The sequence below is a fragment of the Erpetoichthys calabaricus genome, chromosome 6 (assembly GCF_900747795.2).
Source record: "Erpetoichthys calabaricus chromosome 6, fErpCal1.3, whole genome shotgun sequence".
NCBI classification, from domain to species: domain Eukaryota; kingdom Metazoa; phylum Chordata; class Cladistia; order Polypteriformes; family Polypteridae; genus Erpetoichthys; species Erpetoichthys calabaricus.
Window position 1 is genome coordinate 71760566 of NC_041399.2, and position 25575 is coordinate 71786140.

The 25575-nt window shown below is 39.1% G+C and overlaps 1 protein-coding gene across 1 annotated transcript in view; it reads right to left on the reverse strand.

Annotated features, from left to right (window-relative positions):
- The window catches only part of gnal (guanine nucleotide binding protein (G protein), alpha activating activity polypeptide, olfactory type), a 334655-nt gene extending 309689 nt beyond the window's left edge, over positions 1-24966 (reverse strand). The window contains exon 1 of the mRNA XM_028803686.2: positions 24165-24966. Within this exon, the coding sequence (XP_028659519.1) occupies positions 24165-24642 (478 nt within the window). The 5' untranslated portion in view covers positions 24643-24966. The remainder of the gene's footprint in view (positions 1-24164) is intronic.
- Positions 24967-25575: the final 609 nt, after the last annotated feature.

Consider the following 25575-nt stretch of genomic DNA (forward strand, 5'->3'; position numbering starts at 1 on the left):
GCTTCTAAAAAACTCCTGATGATGTTATATTGAAAACTAAATTAAAATATGACTCAGGTGTTGATTCCACAAGTTATTTGTGCTTTTTTTTTAGTGAAAACAGATGCAGGGTCTGTACACTTCAATACATTTCAAATTCCAGGACATTTTATGACTTTTCCAGTACCAACTAGCACAAGAATCCAAGACTACTTTACACTTTGGTTCAGAATGTCCACACCAAAATTACATGAACCTAATAAGAACACATATGAACTCAAACATGTTACCTGTTTAAAACTGGCTGACTGCCTACTAAAACTGACACTGAAGCTTACGCTATTTACAATGAGCGACAGGACAGAGTTGCTACATTTTAAAAATATATATATTGTATTGTTTTCTGGACAATGAATGTGCCATTGTGTATGTGGTGTGCACAGAGCTGGCTTGTGCTAATATTTTGGTGTGTGCAAGCAAAATTTACAAACAAATCAGAAAAAAACCTTAAAGTGCACTTAAATATACAGAAACTACTGTGTTGGGGTGCTAGCAAACATGATACCTATTAGGTAAGTAAATGATCATAGAAAATAATTTTGGCACATGTTAGGTAGTATGTTGCTGTGGATGAAAACTAAGAGGTACACCTTGTGTGGGATGTCCTCATACACTGTATGATCTCACTATGAGGAAACATTTCCAGAAAAAGGTTACCCAAGTGGGCGGCATGGTGGCGCAGTGGTAGCGCTGCTGCCTCGCAGTCAGGAGACCCGGGTTTGCTTCCCGGGTCCTCCCTGCGTGGAGTTTGCATGTTCTCCCCGTGTCTGCGTGGGTTTCCTCCAGGTGCTCCGGTTTCCTCACATAGTCCAAAGACATGCAGGTTAGGTGGATTGGCAATTCTAAATTGGCCCTAGTGTGTGCTTGGTGTGTGGGTGTGTTTGTGTGTGTCCTGCGGTGGGTTGGCACCCTGCCCGGGATTGGTTCCTGCCTTGTGCCCTGTGTTGGCTGGGATTGGCTTCAGCAGACCCCCCTGACCTTGTGTTTGGATTCAGCGGGTTGGAAAATGGATGGATGGATGGTTACCCAAGTCTTCACCATGACTTCAGACATTAGCTCTTAGTCACATATGAAGACGATATACAGTACTAGAGGTATCACTATCTTGATTAAAGCTCTCACTAGCACTAACTCGCAGGTGCAGCGGTCAGATGTCACAATAGCCCACTAAAAAGTCCAAAAAAACTCTTAACAGAATTACTGGCTTCCTTGCTTTTCTTCAGTTCATAATGTTTACTTCCTTTCATATGGCTTATCAAAGCAAACTCAACGATATTCCCAATATCAAAATACTTTAAAAAGTAACGGCACCATGCCAAATGCTTATTTGATTTGACTTGTTGAAGCCAACCTTTGTAGTAAGAATTTTCCAACCATTTTAAGTTAAATGTGCCTTTTCCTAGCATTCAAAAAAAATAATTTTCACATGTCTAATATACACAATGTAATTTACCTTGCTAACTATTTACCACTTAACACTAACTCACTACCAATAATTTGATGTACAAGCTAACAGCTCCTGCGTATTTGTACCAGTTCACCCAGGTGCACGCACACAAAACAAAATGCAAGGTAATATTAATGCACAAGGTCATTAAAATGTGTTATTAATGCAAGATGTGGGTGTTTTGTTGGCGAAATATCAGAAATCACTTTTAAGTACTATTTATACATTCTAAAGAATTTCAAAGGCTTTTCAGTACCGGATTTTGGCTTGTTCATTTTTCCTAACTTTACAGGTTTTCCAGGACCCGCATGAACCCTGCTCATGACACTTTTTAATTGTAATAATTGTATTTGCTCTGTATATTTTCTAGCTTCTTTCTAAAATGTATTTTAAGGGGAAAAAAATCTGTGATTTTTCAGGACTACTACATCTGCATCAGAGTGGATTCCAACACTGTCAGGAATCCATTTGATAATTTGATAGCTCTTCTCTGACCTTTTTTAATTTCTACCCATTTACGATCCTATCAAATTTTAAATCAACTTAAGTTTGGTGAACAGTTTCCATATTTTAAATCCTCTCACAAGAAACATTTAATTTTATGGTCTTCTGCACAGATCTCTTATTTAAATTGATGTTATTCTTACTTCATGCCTGCAGTACTAGTTTTGTTTCCTCTGATATCCTGGATCTAAAAGTGAGGACTTCTGCAACAGCTAAATCACTCAAATGAAATAAAGAACTTAAGACAGCTGGAGTAAAAAACTACAAAACCTTGAATAAGCAAACACTGCAATTTATAGCTGTGAAGCACAAAGTACTGTGGTAAGATCACAGCTTAAATCTTTTAATGCATCATGCTAAATTTATAATACATTGTGTACATGCTTTATCTTGGACTCAGTCAGAATTACTGCTAACATGCCGTCATTTATGAACAGACTGAAATTCTGTAAGGGGTTATCTGTATCTGACTCCTCTCTTGAGCCCTGGAGATGCAATGAATGGCAGCTTTGAAAATTGCAGAGCACATTCAAAACAAAATCATCACCTTGGTATGCTTCACTAACACTTGGACCAGAATTTGTCATGCTGTCACTATCAGCTCCTGAAGAACTGTCATTGGCCCCTCATAGGGGGTTATCAAACACAGTAAATTGCTTTCTTCGTCACAAGCTTTATACGTCCGTATTCAGCTTGCTCTGTAAGCACAAATGCCGTGGTGAACACCCGCCCCCCCATCATCAGCCGTTGTTTACAAGATGAGTATACGTATGCGGGCGGCTCGAGGTGGATGACTTTCTGTTTTAGAGTTAAAAGTTACAAGGGTTAAAGATTAATGGCAGAAATATTTATTCAAAAACCAAATATGAAATTCTTATAAATATATTTTGAATTATTTCAGGACCCCTGCAGCTCAGATTAGCCCTTGTGTATGTCCAGTTGTTTTATTTCAGCTCGTCTTTTCAGCTAATGTAATAGTTTCATTTAGTTTTTTATTTCAGTTTTGTTAATTATTTTATTTCAGTTTATGAAAATGTCTTTTATTAATAGTTCAGTTTTAGAGTGGCATGGTGGTGCAGTGGTGGCACTGCTGCCTCGCAGTAAGGAGACCTAGGTTCACTTCTCGGGTCCTCCCTGCGTGGAGTTTGCATGTTCTCCCCGTGTCTGCATGGGTTTCCTCCCACAATCCAAAGACATGCTGGTTAGGTGCATTGGTGATCCTAAATTGTCCCTAGTGTGTGCTTGGTGTGTGTGTGTGTGTGTGTGTCCTGCGGTGGGCTGGCGCCCTGTCTCGGATTTGTTCCTACCTTGCGCCCTGTGTTGGCTGGGATTGGCTCCAGCAGACCCCCGTGACCCTGTGTTAGGATATAGCGGGTTGGATAATGACTGACTGACAGACATGAGTTTCAGTTTTGATTTTAGTTTTCATTAACTATAATAACCTTGATCTGCTCATCACTAAATTCAAAAGCTAACATAAACTACTGCTGCATCTTAAAGGAGACATAGAGAGCCCTCTCCTAATCATCAAATTTAGCTCTATCATTTCAGTATTGCTTAGCAATTGTCAAAATGAATACCACTCCTCATTTTCCTTTGGTGAAAAATTCATATTCTGATGTGAAATTTCCAGTTTTTACATTTTTGGAGCTAGAAGAGAGGGAATAGGGCGGAGTGGTGGCTCTGAGGCTAACGATCTGCACTGGTATCCAGAAGGTTGCCGGTTCGAATCCCCATCACTGCCAAAAGAGATCCTACTCTGCTGGGCCCTTGAGCAAGACACTTAACCACCCACTAAGGTCCTCTGATTCTGGTAATCTTGTTGTGCCCCTCACTTATCTACACTCTATGGGTGACAGGGCCTTCAGCTGTATAGCGCCCAGACTCTGGAATGACCTACCAAAATTAATCAGGTCAGCTGACTCCATGAATTCTTTTAAAAAACAACTCAAAACTCATCTGTTCAGGAAGGCTTTTAGCTCTACTTGACTTTATTACCTTTCTCTCAGTTTACTTCTCTGTCAAGATGCCAATGTAACCTGTATGTGTGTGCTAGACCATCAATTATGTTGCCTGTTTTTTTTCAGAATTTTCTGTCTTAATCTTCTTTATTTATTTATCTGGTTTGTACAATGCTATTTACTGTACATTCTGCCGTTCTTTATTATATTCTGTAAGTGCCTTGAGCATGGGAAAGGCGCTATATAAATAAAATGTATTATTATTATTATTATTAACCTGTAATTGCTCCAGGGGCGCTGTTCAATGGCTGACCCTGCGCTCTGACCCCAAGGGGCATGTGAAAACTAACAAATTCCTAATATAAGAAATTGTATAAGGCGAAATAAAGAAAAAAAAAAAAAGTTAAAACATGCTGTTCTTATTTAAGCACAAGACAACACTTTACTTGACCTACAGCTGTATTACTATGTATTCATTACTCATCCCAATATGAGTTGGTTTATTTCTTGAGTGTCTCATGCCGGACTTCTTCTTCAAAAGATTACAGCTGTTCCTTAACAGAAGTCCATTTTGCAATCCTAAAAATTAAGTTAGCAAAATACATCCTGAATCTGATCCAGCCACATGCAGTTCACATTTGGCGACTAGTAGAGAAAACTGGGTTCCATTCTAGTATTTGTTCACACATCCCGATCACTGGTTTATTAAGTTTCAAATACTTCATAGGTTTTTACTATCCAATCAAACATAATATGCAATATGAGTTACCCCTAACATCTACCACTATTTTTGCTCCCCTTTGAGAACTTTATTATACACGTTTTTCAAGTCAAGTCATTTTTTTGTCACATCATTTAACACGAGTGAAAAACTTGTGTCCAAGGTCCACAACAGAAGGGCAGTTCTTTTTTCTTTTTTTTATTTTTTACACAATACACATAATAGTATACACAAAATAAAAAAAATAAATATCAGTTTACCAATTACGCACTGTGCAAAAAGAAACACATTACAGAAGTTAACATTTAGACATACTTAAATTCATACGCTATACGATGGAATAGGCAGATGATGGATCAGCAGCATGGATATGTATGTGTTACAAGATGGGGTGTTGATAAGAGTTAGTACCAGTCACTGTGCAGAGCTCAGCATCCTAATAGCTTGATGCACGAAGCTGTTCCAGAGCCTGCTGGTCTGGGACCTTTGGTTGGGGGGTACATGTTTATAGTTTTGATTGGAACAACATCCTCTACACATTTTATGATGGATCTGCATAACTGATTCTGAGTATGCATCAATATCATCTGCACAGAGACATGGAATATCTCCCAGTCCACCTGATCAAAACAACATTTTGTTTTGATTTTTGTCCTCATGTGTCCACTTTCTGGTTTGCTATGAGCCAATTTTTGACTTCAACACCAGATTTTTCCTTTCCCTTTCTTCATGCAAGCTCCGTTTGTTCACCTGTCAACAATGTTTTTACTTTGGGCACAACTGTTGCCAAAATTCTTTATGTTGGTACTGTATGTGGCTTATTCAGAAGAAATTAATCCTCATAATTGGTTTACCACCTTCTACAAGCTTGACCGCTTAGAACATTCATGAGAATGAATTAACAAAGCCACAACTTAAACCATAGGCATTAGGGATACAGATGCTAGTATGGACACAATCAAGATTGTAACTTAGTTTGAGATATAAGGTTAATGGTGGACTGGCTTTATCTATTTTTGTCTTCCTCTATATTCCTGTTCTTTCGCTACTCTTATGACAGTTTTCTTTGCTTATTTTGTATCTGTCACTTTGACTGTTTGCTTCCAAACATTTGCCACATAACTTATGAATAATTTAATACAGGACTCTTGTACATCTCAACAAGTCAAGTTGGGGAACATGAACTGGTATAGTACGTTGCCACTCCCACCACATGACAGAACAACTCAGGATCCCGGCTGGCAACCCCCCAGGCAGACATGTGGTCCAGTCCCACCCTCCAGAAATGACCCCCTGTCTGCTGCAGCCAGGTGTTAAGTGGGTGACCCCTTGGCCTGGTCCAGCCACTCGGGTCGCCAACAATGAAGATCCTACGAGCTGCATCACCCTCGGGGAAACACGGCACATGGCCATAGTGCCGTAACTGACGCTCCCTCACAATGCAGGTAATGTGCCTCATTCGGAACTCCATGAGCAACCGCTCATTTGACACAAAGTCAAACCAACAGTACCCAAGGATTTTCCGGAGAGACACAGTACCAAAGGAGTCCAGTCTTCATCTCAGGTCACTGGATAGCGTCCATGTCTCGCAACCATTCCACATTAAATTGATTAAAGGGTGTCATAATCAATGATTAATTTTAGTTTTTGTATACTCATTAAAGGGTGAGAGGTTCTGCACCGTTCAATCTCTGGTATTTTATTATTTTGTTTGTTCTTTTTCTTACTACATTTTAAGTTCTTGTAATGTAATAGTTACCATATTACTGTGTTTCCCTTGACTATCATGTTTGTTTGATTTGGTAATAAAAAAAATTTTCAAAAGCAATGAATATTAATTACAAATATCATAAACTTGCAACAAATTTTGCACAAAAAAGACATACAACAGGATGACAACTGCATAATAAAATATTGTATATAAAACCAGTGGTGGTTGGATATAACTCCCTAGGTACTTGTATCAATTTTGCCTTATGGCTTTTTCTCTTGAAGTACCAAACAAGTGCTGGACTCAAAGGACAGGCAGCAGAAAATATAAAGAGGGTCTGTATGAAGAAAAAAAAACTACAAAGTTTCAAAACAGTAAGGTACTGGAAGTAAATCAGTAGGTGATGGGAACCACCTTCTTATATAAAAGACAACAAGAGTATGTAGTAGTAGAAAAACTTAAGATGATATTTTGCTGGGAGAAACATGGACACCATCTGTGCAAAACTTGAAAACCTGTCAGATTTCCTTATATTTTTTAATTCTGTACAAACCCAAAAACCTTTTTTGGCACAAATTATATATCCACAAGAACTGTCACATAGTAATTTAAGGTTAGAATACCTCAAAATTTATTTTACACACCACTTCAATATTTGAAATAAAATTCAAAGATTCAAATCTCTCCACCTGGCTTCATCTTACTGCAGTTAACACTCTGTGTCCTTTGCTAGAGGACTGACCTGTTAAATGTTACCTGTTACTAATGACAAATACTCTAAATTTAAAACCTAAAAATTTCAGAACATTGTCTCATTAAGTAATTTTGTGAATTTTCACCAGCATCTTTTAAGCAAGTATATGCACATTATTCTTTAAAATGTACAGTAACCAAATAAAATTAAAAAATATTAATACTACAAAAAAATACAGTATAAATATTCATGTCCGTTGTCTTTTATTGGTAATGTATTGCTGTCTCTATCCTGAGGAAACGAAGAAGTTAGAAACATCATTGTAATAAGTACACATGACATTAAACTTGGAACTAGAAGTATGGCCATAAATATATTACCCTAATATCCTGAGATCATAAAGTATTCTCAGTTCCTGGGCAAACAGTCAGTCAGATTTGCATCCTTAGTCTCCTTTGACGTAAAAGCTTCATTACTTAGATTTCAACCTGTCTTAAACAGGTAGCACAGATAGTGATATATTAAATTTCTGGGGGAGCCAGAATCCTAGTTTTGCGAAAGCAAAGATTTTTGTTAATCAGAGAAGGCACTGTTGAATCAAAATATAGTACAAATTACATGAAACTTGGAGAAGTCAGCATTTCTCTACTACGCATGTTGAAATGCTGCTGTGAAAGTTCATATTTAAATGAAATGCCAATTAACAAACAAGCTCAAATTTATCTTTTATTAGGAAAAGGTCATCCATATTCTGAACTTGCTTAGTCTAATTCAAAGTCAGAGGAGCCAAAGACTGTCATAGCAGGATTGGGAGCAACAACCCAGGATGTGGGGCCAGTGTATCACAAAGTATACTCAGGCGCATATTCACGGAAGGTCAGCATACATCAATGAAGAGACAATAATCAACCTATCACACAAATCTTTCTGATGTGTGATGAAAACTAGAGGCAGGTATATAAATGCCACATAGACAGGGTGTTAACCCAGACTGAGATTTGATGCCAGCCTACTGGAGCTCTAAGGCAACAGTGCTAACCACTATGATGTCTTATTCTGAAAATAGTTGAAAAGAAAACCATCAGCCATATGGTTCTAATGACCATCTCCAAGACAGCGTGCGAAGCTACATAACTGAATATAAAGAACTGCTTCACTCGAAAGCTGTTGCTCCATATATACATTTATTAAGTCTGCTTGACAAACAAATCATCCAATACCCAAAACAAATTTTACTGAAGCTCACTGACAAAAAGACTGAATTAAAGAGAAGTAAAATCTACAGTTCAGTTGTCCTAAAATAACAATGTAGTAAATCTACAAAAGCATGACCTTCAACAGCCTAAATCCTAATAATGATTACAACTTCAATAGAAAAGAATCCAACTTTGACAGAACATGGCAATGAGTTAATTAAAGTAAAAAAAAAAAAATCTGATTAGAATCTGACTGGGGAACAAAAAATAGACTGCTTGATTTATTTTTTTCCCCAATTTTCTAACAGAGAAAAAAAATAATAAACCATTAACACTCCTTCACTGCTGTTACTTTTTTGCAAATGCCACCAGCAAGTGTGTTGCTTGCCTTTTCTGTACATCTGTCTTTCTACCATTTTATTTTATAAACTAAACTTTCAGACTATGTGTCTCAACACTACCCAAATTTTCAATAATTTAATCTATACATTTTGTATCTCTTCTCTCTGGCCATCTCACCTGAGCATATGTTTTCATTTGAACTTAGTAAGTTTATAATGGCAGATGGTGCCGATGTTAATGGATTGCCGTTAGTTTGGCCTGTGTTTTCATTATTTAGTTTTTTTCAATTTAATGTTTTTTTTCGTGTTGACCTACGATCGGCAGATATTTCTAGACATTCGATCTGCTGTCCTTGAATTTAATTTAGCAAGACCCTGTTGTGTTTATTTTCCACCTCTGGTGGCGTCAAGTAATATAGGAAGAGGTTTGGTCGACCTGCTTGCTCTGGTTGAGATGATGAGTTTTCACCGCCGTCACAAGAAGAGGCATAGAAGGAGCTGCCAGGCTAGAGTTTTGGTGAAGTCTCGAAGGCTTGTGACTGTTCGATCATTGACCTGCTTATCGTGGGTAGATTGTGAATATTATTGTCAACGGATTATTCTCCTGTCCGGCTGGGACTCGACTGGTCAAAATCTGCAGCTCCTGTTAGATTTTCCGGGTTAACTCAGCGACAGCATTGCGCACCGGCTTTCTCACCAGGGGTAAACTTTTCTAATCTTCGCCAACTGGATTGGCATACTTTACTGGCAGAAGAATTACCACCCTGTAAGATGGCATTGATCAATGCCAGGTCTGTGATAAATAAAACTTTTGTATTAAATGACTGTTTCACAGACAATAACTTGGGGCCTCATGCATAACGGCATGCGTAGAATTCACACTATAACATGGCGTACGGACAAAAGCGGAAATGTTCGTACGCACAAAAAAATCCAGATGCATAAATCTGTGCGAATGCCAACTTCCACGTTCTTCAGCTACATAAATCCTGGTCAGTGTGAAAACTATACGCACGTGCACGCGCCTGCTGTCCCGCCCCAACTCCTCCCAGAATTACGCCTCTTTGAATATGCAAATCAATATAAATAGCCCTTAAGCTCAGCCTTCTGTGATAAGACAATGGCAAAAGCACGTGGGAAAATAGAAGAATTTCAGCGAATACCAAATGGAGGCAAGGAAAAACTTACTACTTGTTGGTTTAAACAGTGATATAATCAACAAAAGGAAGTTGATCGAGTGACAGAGTGTCGGAGAAACTTGAAAGTTCAAGTTCACAAAGTTACACAGTGCCAGATATCAAAGTTGCTGTGAAAAGGCGAGTCGTAGCCCACTGTCTGAGTGTCATATGAAAGCTTATTAGGGTACAGAGAAAAGAAAAAAAAAATAGGGACACAGTGAGAAAAAAGCTCGAAATGCCAATTTTAATCTCAAAATTTCCACTTCAATCACATAGTTTATTTTGTCATTAAAGTAGAACATCATAAACTTCATCTTTAAATCGTTTAATTTACTAGTTTCTCAAATACCATCATAACTAAAGTAGCACGTTAAATGCTTTGTTTTGTATGTGTTCTTCTATGTACTCTATGTGTGTGAATCACTACGTGCTTCTTAAATGTGAATTTCCCATCGGGATTAATAAAGTATCTATCTATCTATCTATCTATCTATCTATCTAAACGGGCTTTCTCTTCCTCCGACAGGACACAGAATCCATTACATTCGTGATATTACAGCTCTCTGAATAATTAAAATACTGAGTTGTACACTTGATATCATTTTCATGATGATAGGAATTAAAGCATGTTATTAAACATGGGAACACGGTGGCACAGTGATAGTGACGAGCAGGCACCTCGTCCACAGATTTTTCCTGCCTCCCGCAAGATGCTTGCTGCGCCATGCGCGACCTTCGATGAAATAATTTATTGCAGTAGTACTGTCTCCCTCAAATGTACTAACCCCCAATTCTTGTCCTTCCTTATCTTTCTCCAAGTAATATCTTTTTGAGATGTTTAGATCAAGTCTTGTCAGCTTTCAAGAAGCTGCTGCGCAGGCTAAAAGAGATTATTTTTCGAACCTGGCGTCTACCAATCTTAATAATCCAAGGTCATTATTTAATGCAGTGGACTCTGTTTAAACCCACATGTTTCCAGCTGTCATGACTTGTCACTAGACAGGTGTGAACAGTTTCTCAGGTTTTTTATTGAAAAGATTGAAATAAAATGAGCCTGTATAGTATCGTCCCCTTGCGATGCTCCCTGTCCTCCTGTCTGTAATGCTGTGCTAGACCAGTTTGAACCAGTGTCTCCTTCTTCGCTTATAGACATTATAAATGTACTAAAGGTTACTTTTCACCCTTCTGATATTATTCCAATACGCTTATGGAAAGCATCATAAATACACTCGCACCACATATATTACATGTTATTAATTTATCTCCTACCACTGGAATTGTGCATGCCTATTTTAAACATGCAGTGGTAAAGCCCTTATTGAAAAAACCTAACCGTAGTAAGGAGGACTTACTAAGGGGGTGCACTAGATTGGTTTATATCTTATTTCACAAATAGGACCTTTTCTGTTGGTAACAAGTCTGTACTTTCCTCTACTGTTAAATTGAAATATGGTGTTCCACAGGGGTCTATTCTGGGTCCTTTGTTATTTTCTTTGTATTTGCTACCCCTTGGGTTCATATTTCACAAATATGGTATTTCATTTAATTTCTACGCTGATGAAACCCAGATTTATTTACCTATGACTAAGGAGTCCTTAAAGTCACTACATGGATGTTATGATGAGGTCAAACATTGGATGGCTGTAAATTTTTTGAATCTCAATCAGAGTAAGACTGAGGTTATTGTATTTGGACCAATTGCTTCTGATGGGGCTCTCAGGGATCAGCTCGGCTCATTAGCTGGGTTTTGCAAACCCCACATCAAAAATCTTGGGGTTATCCTTGATTCCAATCTTTATTTTAATAAACAGATTTCGTCTGTTGTTAAGAGCTGCTTTATTCAGCTTAGACTGCTTACTAGAGTCAAACCGTTTCTGGGGCACTCTGATTTGAAGAAGGTATGCCATGCTTTTATTATATTGCATCTGAATTATTGTAATTCACTTTATTCTGGAATTAGTAAATTTCATTTTTCTTGGCTGCGTTTGGTTCAGAATGCTGCTGCTCGTTTTCTTACTGGGTCTCAGAAAGTTACTTCCATTTCTGGCCTCGCTTCATTGCCTCCCAGTTGAATTTAGGATTCATTTTAAAATTTTACTTTTGGTTTGTAAGTTGCTAAATGGTGTTGCCCCATCCTATCTGGCCGAGTTGCTGGTCCCATATACACCAGAACGCTCTTTACGTTCCAACAGCAATTGTTGGCTCTGAGGCTAGGGATCTAGTAATCCCGCAAATGCCAATAGGGACTCTGCTCTGTTGGGCCCTTGAGCAAGGCCCTTAACCTGCAATTGCTGAGCACTTTGAGTAGTTAGAAAAGCACTATATAAATGCAAAAATTTATTATTATTATTATTGGTTGTGCCAAAGTCTAAAATGAAGACAAGGGGTGATCGTGCCTTTGTAGTACTAGCACCAAAGTTATGGAATGCTCTGCCAATTGAATTTAGGCCAGCACCATCAACTCAAATGTTTAAATCTAGACTTAAACACACTTGTTTTCGATTGCTTTTAACTGTATACAAGTAACTCTAGTACCAGTTTTATTAATAATTTATTATTTTTTTTTATATCCATTGTTTTTCTGTAAACTGTTTATCTTCTAATCGGTTCTTTTAACTTATTTGTTTTAGTATTTATGTCATTTTTGTACCTTGTTTGTTTAGTGAATTATTATTGATATTCCTTGATTTTATTGTGCAGGACATTGGATTACACTTACGGTGTTTTAAAATTGTGCTTTATAAATAAATTTTGTTTTGATTTGATTTTTGGCTAAAACAGTAAATAAAAGTCATTTTCCATTTTATCTGTTTTATAAAATGACTTTTTCTTTTACTATTTGTGATCCACTTGTGTATGAAATTGTGCTATATAAATGTTGTTACTAGGGCTGCAATGATTAGTCGACGTAATCGACGACGTTGACTATAAAAAATCGTCAACACATCATAAACAGAACCTTCAATAGAGGCTCCAGTCACAAAGAACCACATTGTTTTTTGTAACTGCAATGCATTACATGAACATCTGGGGGCAGTATCGTTTGTTATTGTTTGTCAAGACTGCACACAGTCCTACCAACGAAGAAGACGTCTGAGGAGAAGAAGAGTGCAGAGGAAAATAAATGTGGTTGCAATTGTGGGTCGCATAGAGGAGGGGGAAGGAGATGGAAAAAAAATTGAGACAGAAACTTTCTAAAGTGTGAGAGCACTTCACCACCGTGATGCATGAGCATCTGAAACGCAAGCATCCTGGAGCTGTGATGCTGCCGTCTCTTGAGAGGCAAGTTTTAGCGAGTAAAGTTAGTGTCACGTGTTAACGTTGATGTTTGTACTATAATGTGTATATCAAGGTTTCGACAATGATAGTTTACCCTTAAACCGACACATACTTGGGGGTTAATACACCCCTGGATGCCAAATACTTTTTAGCTGCACTTTTTAAGTAAACGTCACTATTCACAAAGAAAATGTGAAATTTTAATGGAACATATTTTTTTTCATGCAAAGAACATCACGATTACTGCAACACTGATCATTTAACACACTGCAAATGAACTGTAAAAACTATAAAAAAAACTACTGCAACAATCTATTATTATATGTTCAAGGTGCAACTGAAGTCATTGGTGAAATTCAGTAAATCACCGAGCCAACTGCGCTTGAACTGGCTGCACGGAAACACACAGAGGTAAATGCTGATCCTTGCAGGCTCGTCTAGTGCAGCAGCTGAATCCCAGAGACAGTGGGGCTGCAGTTCTGCTGGGGCCGGCAGTGGTCATGAGCTGGCTGCTCAACGAATATACGACTTTGACTAATTACCTCCGGTGTGCTGGCAAATTTGTCTGTGAAGCAAATATAGCCGGTTGCGAGGTTCAATGAATATACATCGCCGAATATACTCGGCTCCAGCGTGCTGGCAAATTGCACTGAGAAACAACTTTAGCCAGTTCCAGTGGTTTAATTTCAGTTATGTTTGCTAACGTGTTTGGAGCTATAGTAAACAAGTGAATAGGAGTAGCTGAGCCGTCCTAGCTTTTTTTCTTCTTTTTTCATATAATATTTGAGTTCATATTAATAGTAAACCATCTATAACTAACGTTAGGTAACTTGTGTTTTGGAGTACAGTGATCCCTCGCTATATCGCGCTTCGCCTTTCGCGGCTTCACTCTATCGCGGATTTTATATGTAAGCATATTTAAATATATATCGCGGATTTTTTGCTGGTTCGCGGATTTCTGAGGACAATGGGTCTTTTAATTTCTGGTACATGCTTCCTCAGTTGGTTTGCCCAGTTGATTTCATACAAGGGACGCTATTGGCAGATGGCTGAGAAGCTACCCAACGTACTTTTCTCTCTCTCTTGCGCTGACTTTCTCTGATCCTGACGTAGGGGGTGTGAGCAGGGGGGCTGTTCGCACACCTAGACGATACGGACGCTCGTCTAAAAATGCTGAAAGATTATCTTCACATTGCTACCTTCTGTGTGCAGCTGCTACGTGAAGTGACATGCTGCACGGTGCTTCGCATACTTAAAAGCTCAAAGGGCACGTATTGATTTTTCAGTTTGTTTTTCTCTGTGTCTCTCTCTCTCTCTCTCTCTCCCTGCTCCTGACGGAGGGGGTGTGAGCTGCCGCCTTCAACAGCTTTGTACCGTCGGTGCTTCGCATACTTAAAAGCCAAACAGCCCTATTGATTTTTGACTGCTTGCTTTGTTTCTCTCTCTCTCTCTCTCTCTCTCTCTCTCTCTCTCTCTCTCTCTCTCTCTCCTGACGCGCACTCCTTTGAAAAGGAAGATATGTTTGCATTCTTTTAATTGTGAGACAGAACTGTCATCTCTGTCTTGTCATGGAGCACAGTTTAAACTTTTGAAAAAGAGACAAATGTTTGTTTGCAGTGTTTGAATAACGTTCCTGTCTCTCTACAACCTCCTGTGTTTCTGCGCAAATCTGTGACCCAAGCATGACAATATAAAAATAACCATATATACATATGGTTTCTACTTCGCGGATTTTCTTATTTCGCGGGTGGCTCTGGAACGCAACCCCCGCGATGGAGGAGGGATTACTGTATATCAGTAATTAGCTTGTTACATATTTTAGTCCGTTATTTTTTTATTTTGGCATAATATAGTACATGAGGTGATAAACTACAACACTTATCCTTCAGAGTGTGATGATTAAAACATCTTTCTCTGTCTGCAAAATCATTTTTGTGTATTCCTGCTACCTCTACTCCCTCTGAGTGTCTATTCTCAGCAGCTGGGAACACTGTCTCAAAAGGAGAGAGCCAGCCTCAAACCAGAGCATGTCAAAATGCTCACGGTCCTACACTGCTATCAGGAATATATGAACTGAATCTTTTATAAACTGTACATTATTGTTTTATTTTATTTGAATTGAAGCCTTATTTAAACTTTTGGACTTTATGACACACCAGTGGCCATTTTTGGTTAAGTTAAATGCACTTTTTTTGTTTAAAGACTATGTGCACTTTAGTTTTTATTGTTTAATGTATTTCTTTTTTATTGTCATGGTCACACCAATATAAAACATCTGATTTTTTTCAAATTAATATGTTTTACTGGTTGTTATTTTAATTTGATCATTATTAATTTTAATCGTGTTAATGCAGAGACATCAGGGTGACATTCACAGGTGGACATACGTGAGCATATGAGGTAAGACATGCACTGGAGCCCAGAACAGGATGTGCAACCACAGGTCGCAGGCATCAAAATAGTCAGGCATGAAATAATTGCGACTAATCGAAAAAAAATTGAATAACCAGTCGACTACCAAAATAATCATTAGTTGCAGCCCTAGTGTTACTGCTATCCAAATTTTAATAAAGATAATTTTGTATTTAAATCTGTCTCCTTTAGTGCCTTTTTATTTACACATGGCTCCATAATTGAATATAGTATCTTTTCCATCTACAGTATGTATACACCATTCGCAGTCTTCATTTCATAAACTGCATTCTTCAGTCAATGTTTACATTTGTCACCCATTTTATTTATATAGCAAATCTATACAGATTCATTTATAGTAGACAAAATGATGCTATACATTTTTCTGCTATTGTCTGTCTCAAATGCATATGGTTCCCTTTTGACTGAGGTATACACATATACAGCCATATAGAATGTGGAACATTCTGAAAAACTGTGTTACCTTTTATCCATCTAAAACTCTCTTATTCAATATAGCAGTTTTTCCACCTACGGTATATTTATTTAATGTTTTCATTCATTCAAACTGCCAATGTTAATACAGGGTGACAGGGCTCCTAGAGTTCATTCCAATGAGAATGAATGTGAAGAAGGCAGTCAACATTTGACAGAATAACTAGCCCAAAGTATAAGATTTTTCTTAGGCTATCTCAAACTGTACTGCTCCTGTTAAAGTTGTTTGCAGCTATGAATTTAGTAAATATTATTGTTTAGGAAAGCAAAATTCACTTCATGTACATCTTAACATAGATTATACATTATGCAGGCAAGCTATCTGACAATTTCATCATAGACTGTTAATGACAATTACAAAAAGAAAAATCAAATCTTGCTGGAACTCAATCTTTACTTATCATTTTAACACTTGCATTAATTTTTCAGGTACATTAATTTTTATATCGTAGTCAGAAAATGGAACAGGATGGCACTTTCAGAAGTATAAAGCAGCTCATTTTACCTGACATGAATTCAAAGTTATACTCAGAGTCAAGAGAGTCAGAGTCAACATCATCAGCTTTACAAGCACTGATTCTTGACCCTAGGGAGTTACAAATACAAGAAAGCACCAGTTTTCCTAGTTTAGATTTAAGCTATTAGCACATTAACTAAATACAGTATATATTGGCACACATGTGCACATGGGAGGCAGCTAAAAGGCTTGAGTAAGGGCAGTTCCGAGGCATACCGGGATGTGGCAGAGTGCACTGACTCTTTTTCTCCCTTTCCTGTAGACAATTCACGGGAGATTCCACCTGGCCCTCTTGATGTCACTTCCGGGACCGAGCCTATGGAAAGAGACCTTGCCGGCTCCGGCCCCTGTGATGTCACATCCGGGCTCGAACCAATGGCTGAACACCTTCATGAGCCTGACCCCTATGATCTCACTTCTTGTCTTCCCCTTTAAAAGCCTGCACCTTGTCCCTAATCCCTCAGTTCTATTTTGGACTAGGTTTTGTGCACAGCAATGCTGTATTTACTTGCTCAACTTTGCAGCCAGGAAATCAATTATACGGGAGGCTGCCCCAAACCTTTCCATGACTTTGTGTCGAGTTTCTGACTATATATATATATATATATATATATATATATATATATTATATAAAGAGGGTCTAAAGTTATATTTAACCCAATGTTTAAAAAAAAATCACCATATAAAATGGCAAGAGAACATTCGATCTACTGTCATTTACCATCAACTAATCAGATTTATATTTAGCATCAGACATCATAAAGCAGGCATTATATGAACAAAGGCAAACAATTTCACATTCCTTAATAAAAGCCTAACACATCTTCATTTCTAACGCATGTAGATAAGTAGTTGATTTGGTTTTCTGTCAAGCTCAATGAATTTTGCACAAGTCTTTATCAATGATAAAAAATGTGAGTTTTTTTCTTACTTCCAATGTGCAATTTTGAGTCTTTTCATGTAGCCCTTGCTGGACATGTTAAAGGCTTACTTTCAAGCTGGCTGGCAGAGGTTAACTAACTGCCCTGGAAAGATCAGTTTGGTATACCAACAGGAACAACAGAAAACTAAGGAAATAAGAGCCACAGTAGGAGAACACCAGGGTTATTCAACCAGTATCACCTTTTCATTTGCTCAACATTCTTCTTCTTCTTTCAGCTGAACCCATTACGGGTTGACACAGCGGATCATCTTCTTCCATATCTGTCTGTCCTCTGCATCTTGCTCTGTTACACCCATCACCTGCATGTCCCCTCTCACCACATCCATAAACCTCCTCTTAGGCCTTCCTCTTTTCCTCTTACCTGGCAACTCTATCCTTAACATCCTTTTCCCAATATACTCAGCATCTCTCCTCTGCATATGACCAAACCAGCGCAATCTCACCTCTCTGACTTTGTCTCCCAACCATCCAACTTGAGCTAGTATTTAAACTCATCCACCTTTGCCAGCTCTACTCCCTGCATCCTCACCATTCCACTGACCTCCCTCTCATTTACACACATGTATTCTGTCTTGTTCCAACTGACCTTCATCCCTCTCCTCTCCAGAGCATATCTTCACCTCTCCAGGGTCTCCTCAACCTACTCCCTACTATCGCTACAGATCACAATGTTATCAGCAAACATCATAGTCCACGGGGACTCCTGTCTAATCTTGTCTGTCAACCTGTCCATCACCATTGCAAATAGGAAAGGGCTCAGAGCTGATCCCTGATGTAATCCCACCTCCACCTTGAATGCATGCGTCACTCCTACCGCAGACCTCACCACGGTCACACTTCCCTCGTACATATCCTGTACAACTCTTACATACTTCTCTGCCACTCCCAACTTCCTCAAACAATACTACAACTCCTCTCAAGGCACCCTGTCATATGCTTTCTCCAGGTCCACAAAGACGCAATACAACTCCTTCTGACCTTCTCTATACTTCTCCATCAACATCCTCAGAGCAAACATTGCATCTGTGGTGCTCTTTCTTGGCATGAAACCATACTGCTGCTCACTAATCATCTCCTCACTTCTTAACCTAGCTTCCACTACTCTTTCCCATAACTTCATGCTGTGGCTCATCAATTTTTTCCCCCTGTAATAACTACTGTTCATTTGCTCAACATTAATAGGTATAAATAAAAAGAATAATCCCCATCCCACTTCAACTGGTCGCAATGTGCGAGATCCAAACCTTGGCAGCATCAGGTACAAGGTAGAAATCAGCTTTGGACATGGTGCCAGTCCATCACCGGCCTCACTCATGCGCACACCCAAACTCACACTAGACTTACTAATTGACCTTACCTGTCAAACTTTAGGGATCGAAAGGAAACTCATGCAGACATGGAAGAAAAGAACATGCAAGCTCTACATGGACAACAACTGGGCCCAAATGTGAAACTCAGGATGCTCAATCAATTACTAACAATTGGGCCACTGTTCCATTCATAAACAGTGCCATAAAATATTGCAGCGATGATGTCTCCTATAGACTGGGCTATGCCAAATTTACACAAGAATTACTAGTTCTGACTAAATGCTGTCACACATGTGCGTTTGGGAGGCAGTCAAAGGGTTCGAATCAGGGTGTTGACATGCTGGACCAGGGATTGGCACTAAGCACTAATGCCTCTCCTTCTCTTCCCACAGACCTACAGAAGAAAAAAACAACTAGATACCTCATTTACACTTGTTCCTGACTTCACTTCTGGCCCACACAGATGACCTCACTTTCAGCACCTTCCAATGACCTACATGACTTTCTGCCCTTCAACACACCCTTCCTGTTCCCTGCTGTAAAACCATTCAGTTTACTCTCTCAACCTGTCCAGAAATGACCAAAGACCAATCCCTTAAAACTGCTCAATTTCAATATACAGTGGAACCTCGGTTCACGAACAAATCGGTTTACGACCAAAAAGTTCACCAAACGTTTGCCTCGGTTCACGACCACACACTCGGTATACGAACAAGCCAGTTTCCCTTTCAGTTTGTGTGCGCCGATGATTTCCGCACGTGCTGCATTGTTCTCGGTCAGATGTGCGTGCTTGCACGTGCGTGTGTGCTTTCGCTGTGAACTCTTTGTGCCCTATTTCATTTCCCTTCCGGTTCATACACGTTATTTACTGTATTTAAGCACGTGCTCAGCCTCTCCCTGTTCATTGTTCTCAGTCAGACGTGCGTGCTTTACCTGTGAACTCTTTGTCCTCTACAGTATTTCGTGTGCTTTTGCATGGCTTCTAAGCAAGTGAAGATTGGTGAGAAGAAAGCTTTGCAGAAAATTGAAATCGAAGTAAAGAAAGAAATTATTAAAAAGTATGAGTGTGGCGTTCGTGTTACTGATCTTGCCACCGAGTACAAGAAGTAAAAATTAACGATTTCGACTATTCTAAAGCAGAAAGAATCTATTAAAGCAGCTGATGTTAAAAGGAGTTACAGTGTTAACCAGGCAGAGGCCTCAAGTGCTGGAAGAGGTAGAAAAACTGTTGCTAGTGTGGCTGAACGAGAAGCAACTTGCAGGGGATAGCATAAGCCAGGCGATGTTATGCGAGAAAGCCAGGAATATTCATGGCGATTTGCTGCAAAACTATCCTTCTACGAGTGGCGAAAGTGAGGAATTTAAAGCCAGTAGAGGATGGTTTGAAAAGTTTCGCAAGAGAAGTGGCATTCATAGTGTGGTAAGGCATGGAGTGGCTGCTAGTTCCGATGCTGAAGCTGCGAATGAATTGGTGAAAACTTTCAAAAAATTAGTAGAGGACGAAGGCTACATCCCGCAACAAGTCTTCAACGAGACCAGATTGTTCTCCACCCAGTTCCTCCTCACTTCATGCCAGAACTCGACTCATGCAAGGTTAGTTTTCTTGGTGGTTTACGGTTAGTTTTTGTATTACGGATTTTTCAAATGTTCATTTTTCGGTTCGTAGCATGAATTATTGCAATGTTATTTTTCTCTTTTGTCAAATGTTCATTTTTTTCCCTGTGCTTAAAACTCATTAAAAAAAGTGTTTACAGCGAGTGGTTCGTAGCATGATTTGTTGCAATGTTACTTTTCTTGGTGGTTTATTAAATTACAGATTTTTCAAATGTTCCTTTTTTTCCCCTGTGCTTAAAACTCATTTAAAAAAGTGTTTACAGCGATCGGGTTGTAAGGCTATTAGCGTGAACTCCTGCAATGTTACTTTCTTGGTTGCTTGTGGTTGGTTTTTAAATAAAGTTCGGATTTGATCAAATGTTCCGTTTTTTTTCCCTGTGCTTAAAACTCATTTAAAAAAAGTGTTTACAGTGATCGGGTCGTAAGGCTATAGCGCGAACTCTTGCAATGTTAGTTTTCTCTGTTGTTCAAGGTTTTCTCAGTGTTATTCAATGTTTTTACATTTAGTTTACTATTACAATGTGCTTTCTATGGTGTAATTAACTATATTTGTGCTTAAAAATCTTTAAAAAAATATATTTACATACAGTTCGTATAGTCTGGAACAGATTAATTGTATTTACATACAATCTGATGGGGGAAATTGCTTCGGTTCACGACCAAATCGGTTTACGACCAGAGTTTTGGAATGAATTATGGTCGTGAACCAAGGTTCCACTGTATGGGGTAAATCCCCAAAACTTTCTCTTGTGTTTGTGCTTCATCCACAATGCTTTGACTTCAACATTTCATTTATATGTTGTCTTTAATAGCACCATGATGGTCTCTGTTCTCACTTGTACTATTACAAATCAAAAAACAAATAATGTTCAATAATCTTCACATGGAATATACAGTATATTTAGTATCATCTGTGATTAGAAGTCTTAGTTGAAATGATAACATAATACACATGGTGGAGCTCTTGAGTAAAGGGCTTGACTGAAATGATTGCAAATAACAACAGATTCAACACCACCTCTTACAAGGTACAACTGGAACATTACACTGCAGTTCTACTTGTTCTTTTATTGTGACTATTCGAGTATTTTAGATATTCAAAAGCATCTTCCAATGCAAAAACTGACCAAGGAATCTCACGGTTTCAAACTGATCCCTATCTAATGTACACTTCTGATCAAAAGAGTCCAACATACTACTGTATTTAATTAAATCAAACCTATATTCTTCAATGAATTTAATTCTAAGTAAAATTCAGTTTAACTGTTTAGTACTTAAAAACCTGGGCTCAAAGCAGCATTGTATGTTAAGACCCCATTACTTGGGCTGGTTCTATGCAAGACTCTATGTATGATAAGAATTATTGTCAAATGGGAATTACTTTATTATGCATTCCTTTTCTTTGACTTAGCAAGTCATTAGTTAAGAGCAAGAAATAAAGCCCTCATAAACATCTGCAATTTTCAAACATAATTAGAAGAAAAGTCAAATTTCACAAGCTTTAGCCAGTCCCTTGTTATTCGTTCAGTACTTTAGTTCAACTAGAGTCCTAAGAGAAAAGGGCACAGTTCATTATAGACTGCACTCAGAATACAACTGTTTTACATGAACCCTTTGAAGGAAAACGTACAAATGCTACCCTTTAAAAAACGATGTGGGGGCCTTTAAAAAATGAACAACAAAATTCAGTAGGTTAGTAGCTGTCAACAACTATAAAGTGTGTCACAAAAGTAAGTTTCTCCCTGCAACACTGCATTATCAACAGTACTGAGGCCATTACTGACCAAGGGCAAAGTTTCAAAACATATTGGTATTGCGAAAGGTTAATTGCAGAGTACACTTACACACACACACACAAAAATATATTTATGTTGCCAATCAATCTAACAACATGATTTGAGACCTGGGGAGGAACTTGTATGATCATATTTATTATATAGACAGCATATATGAAAACTTCATACATATAGAGTACATACTTAGGGAGAAATATTTGGGATGCGGACACTAATTAATACCCCTGGTTTAACAAAGTATTCTGCTGAACCTAGATAAAGCCTCTACTCCAATTTTTCTACAGATGACACACTGCAACCACAGCTGAAAAAATGTTCTCCAGCACATTTAGACACCAGAGCCAGGAATCAATCCAAGGTTCAAGCACCAAGTGGCAGCAAAAATGCCACCTGTTATATGAAAGAACCAGACCCACAATACTGCATTTTACCATATCTTATCCAAAAAGATGATTTTACATTGACACATTCCTTTACTGAATTGTTTCTGCAATAATCTGCATTGATCGGTTCAACAGTTTTACAAAGCTATTTTTAACATAGATTTATAGTAGTGCTATCTCATTGTTTTAAAGCAATGGCTAACCTTGCTACTCTAAGCAACCACTGTGCTTAAAATTCCCTGCTTAACAATAAACAAATTCCCATGGATAGAAGTCATTTCATTATGGTTACAACTGGGACTATTAAATCAATTCCCAGAATGATATCGCTGTTAAAAGAAAAAAAGAAACTAAGCAGTCGCTTCACAGTAAAAGAGGTGAATTCAGGATGGTAAACTCAGTTTATCGCAGACAAAACGCTGTAAGTGAAACAAAATGTGTTATTTACTTTTTTTAATAAGGTGGAAATAGTAGGGCAATTCTTTTAAGAATAAAGTTTCCTCCTGGTTGAAGGTACACTATTGCAGAAATACGTCTGAAATGCCCTGAGGCAGCAAGGAACCTTCAGCTTGTACTTGAAATCCTTTTTTTTTTTTTTTAAAAAAAAAAGGCAGCATGCAGGGTTATTCATTATCTGAAGGGCAGGTCAAACATACCAATAATCGCTTTCGGTTTAATTATGTACAAAAGTCTCGCCATGCAGCGGGTGTGCAGATCAAGGCCTCCTACTGAGTAAATGCAAAGGTGAATCAGAAACAAAAAGAAGGCACTGCCCCCCAAACCATTGCAACTGATTCAACTGGTATTCCCAGCTTCATTGTGGAAGCATTTTATTAAGATTTAAATTTAGACATAAAAACAGGGCCTGGACGTGGAACAACGGCAGGACTTTAGCATTTCGCTGCATCTTCAGCTTTGCAAGTAAGGAAGAGGCTCCTATAGTAGGCAGCATCATTCTCACACATCTGCAGAATGTCACCTAATGTACCGGCACTCTGACATTCTAGATTTATTTCCCCTGGGGTTTAATATTGCTTGTGATTGGAGATAACTGAGGCCTACTTCCACAGATTCCTAAAGGTAGCTTGGATCCAAACAAAAAAATCCATCAGCTGAGTGACACACAAATGGCTTTAATTTCATGCATAGGCCTACAAGTGTCTTTCGTGATGAGGCCCCGAGTCAAAAGCTTTAGCCCCCGTTAATCTAGTGCTTATTACCGGCCAACCAGTTTGCATAGGGGTTTGGTTTATATTTGTATATATCACTCCTCAATACTTATCACCTTTCTTGGATGTAAGCTAAAGCCAACTGCTCTCACAATCTGAACTCAACTGGCACAGGAGAGCGGACGGGGGCTGTCGCTCCTTGCCCGCTTTGACACTTTTCTTGCCTTTCCCACCTTAACCACGCCCAGATACTAGTGCTGAAAGGCACTATATTAGGTGGTCTCTGCTCTGTCAACCCACACGCTGCAGTGATCCCCGATAATGACGTGACACCGCCCCCACCCCGCCCAGATGGGGCACAAAACGAGCCCCCATCAGCAAGCACGAAGCAGCCCCCTCCCACAGACGCACAGCGCCTCTGCAGCCGCTCTAGATGCCAGCCTGTCACACCTACCTAACAGCAGCAGCCGATGTGTCTGCTTGTACTCCCGCTTCTGTTCCTTGAGCGCCCGGTCAATATTTTTGCTCACTTTCTTTGCCTCTTTCTCTGCTTCTTTTTCCTCCAGTCGCAGCCTGTCCCAGTTCCTCTGCTGCTGTTTTTGCTTCTGGTTGTTGTGCTTCTGCAGCAGCTGCAGCTGCCGGTCGCGCTCTGCTCCTCCACTTTTCCTTCCTCCGCCGCCTCCATTCTGCATTAGTACTCCGTCGGTGCTCGTGTCCCCCACCGGCAGCTTGCAGCCGTCCCCACGGCGGATTTGTCCGTCGCGAAAGGACGTGGTGTCGCCGTATCCTCCCGTGTCGCCGTGTCGCAGGTCTCCGGCTCGCAGTGGAACGCTGGGGTCGTGCGGTTGCTCCGTGTCCGAGGTAGTGGCGTTGGAAATGGAGCCGCTGGGCTCGCCAAAGAGACGCGGACGCAGACTGTAACACAACCCCATGTTTTCTTTTTCCAGTGAATGTTAAGCAGTGGACTATATTTTATTTCCCTTAAAGAAAGTAATTACCCCCCAAAAAAGGAAAAAAAAAACTCACTCTTCCTGCGCCCAAGCCAAAACAGCAGGGCTTAGCGCCTCATTATCACCCTATAATTCCAAAAATAGGATTCGGATCCAAATTTAGGTCGAAAAGGTGAGTAAAAATTGCCCCCACATTCGCTACATGCCATTTTGCATTTTCTCCACTCGGCTTGTGTTCCGTAGTTGGCGGATCACCTGATCAGCAGTCAGTGGACATCGCCGGTCCACCTTACCGTATATGAGGCAAAAGCGCAACCACTAAAAATATTACACAGTTACAATGCTGTAAAGAAATACAAAAAAGACTCTTGGGGGCTGCAGAAGCGAAACATCTCATAACACAGGCGACTTCAAGAGTCACGAATGTATTTTTAATCGGTTATACAAGCCACCTTCCGCTTTCAGAAAAATAATACAGAAGTAAATGTCCCGATGTCTCACATGATGCTGCTTCCCGAATGTATGAGACCCTGCTGAAGCGCTACTGAAACTGATCCTGAATTGACAGCACTTTACAATATACAGTGCATCAATTGCATTACCCACTTAAAACAGTTTATATATGGGCAGCTACTGAATAAGCTGCTTCTAAAACGACTTCTGGTATTTCTGATAGCAGAAAGACCTACACAATGTACTATACAATAATCCACACTTAAATTACGTGTTTTTTTTTTTGTTTTTCAGGCTATCTCCTTGAATTTTCTCTAACGAATGCCACACCTAAAAATACTACCAATTTTACACCCATTTCTGACATGGGTATGCCCTTCTTCATGGTCCAATTTTGAACATGACTGTATCTATCTATCTATCTATCTATCTATCTATCTATCTATCTATCTAAATAAATGT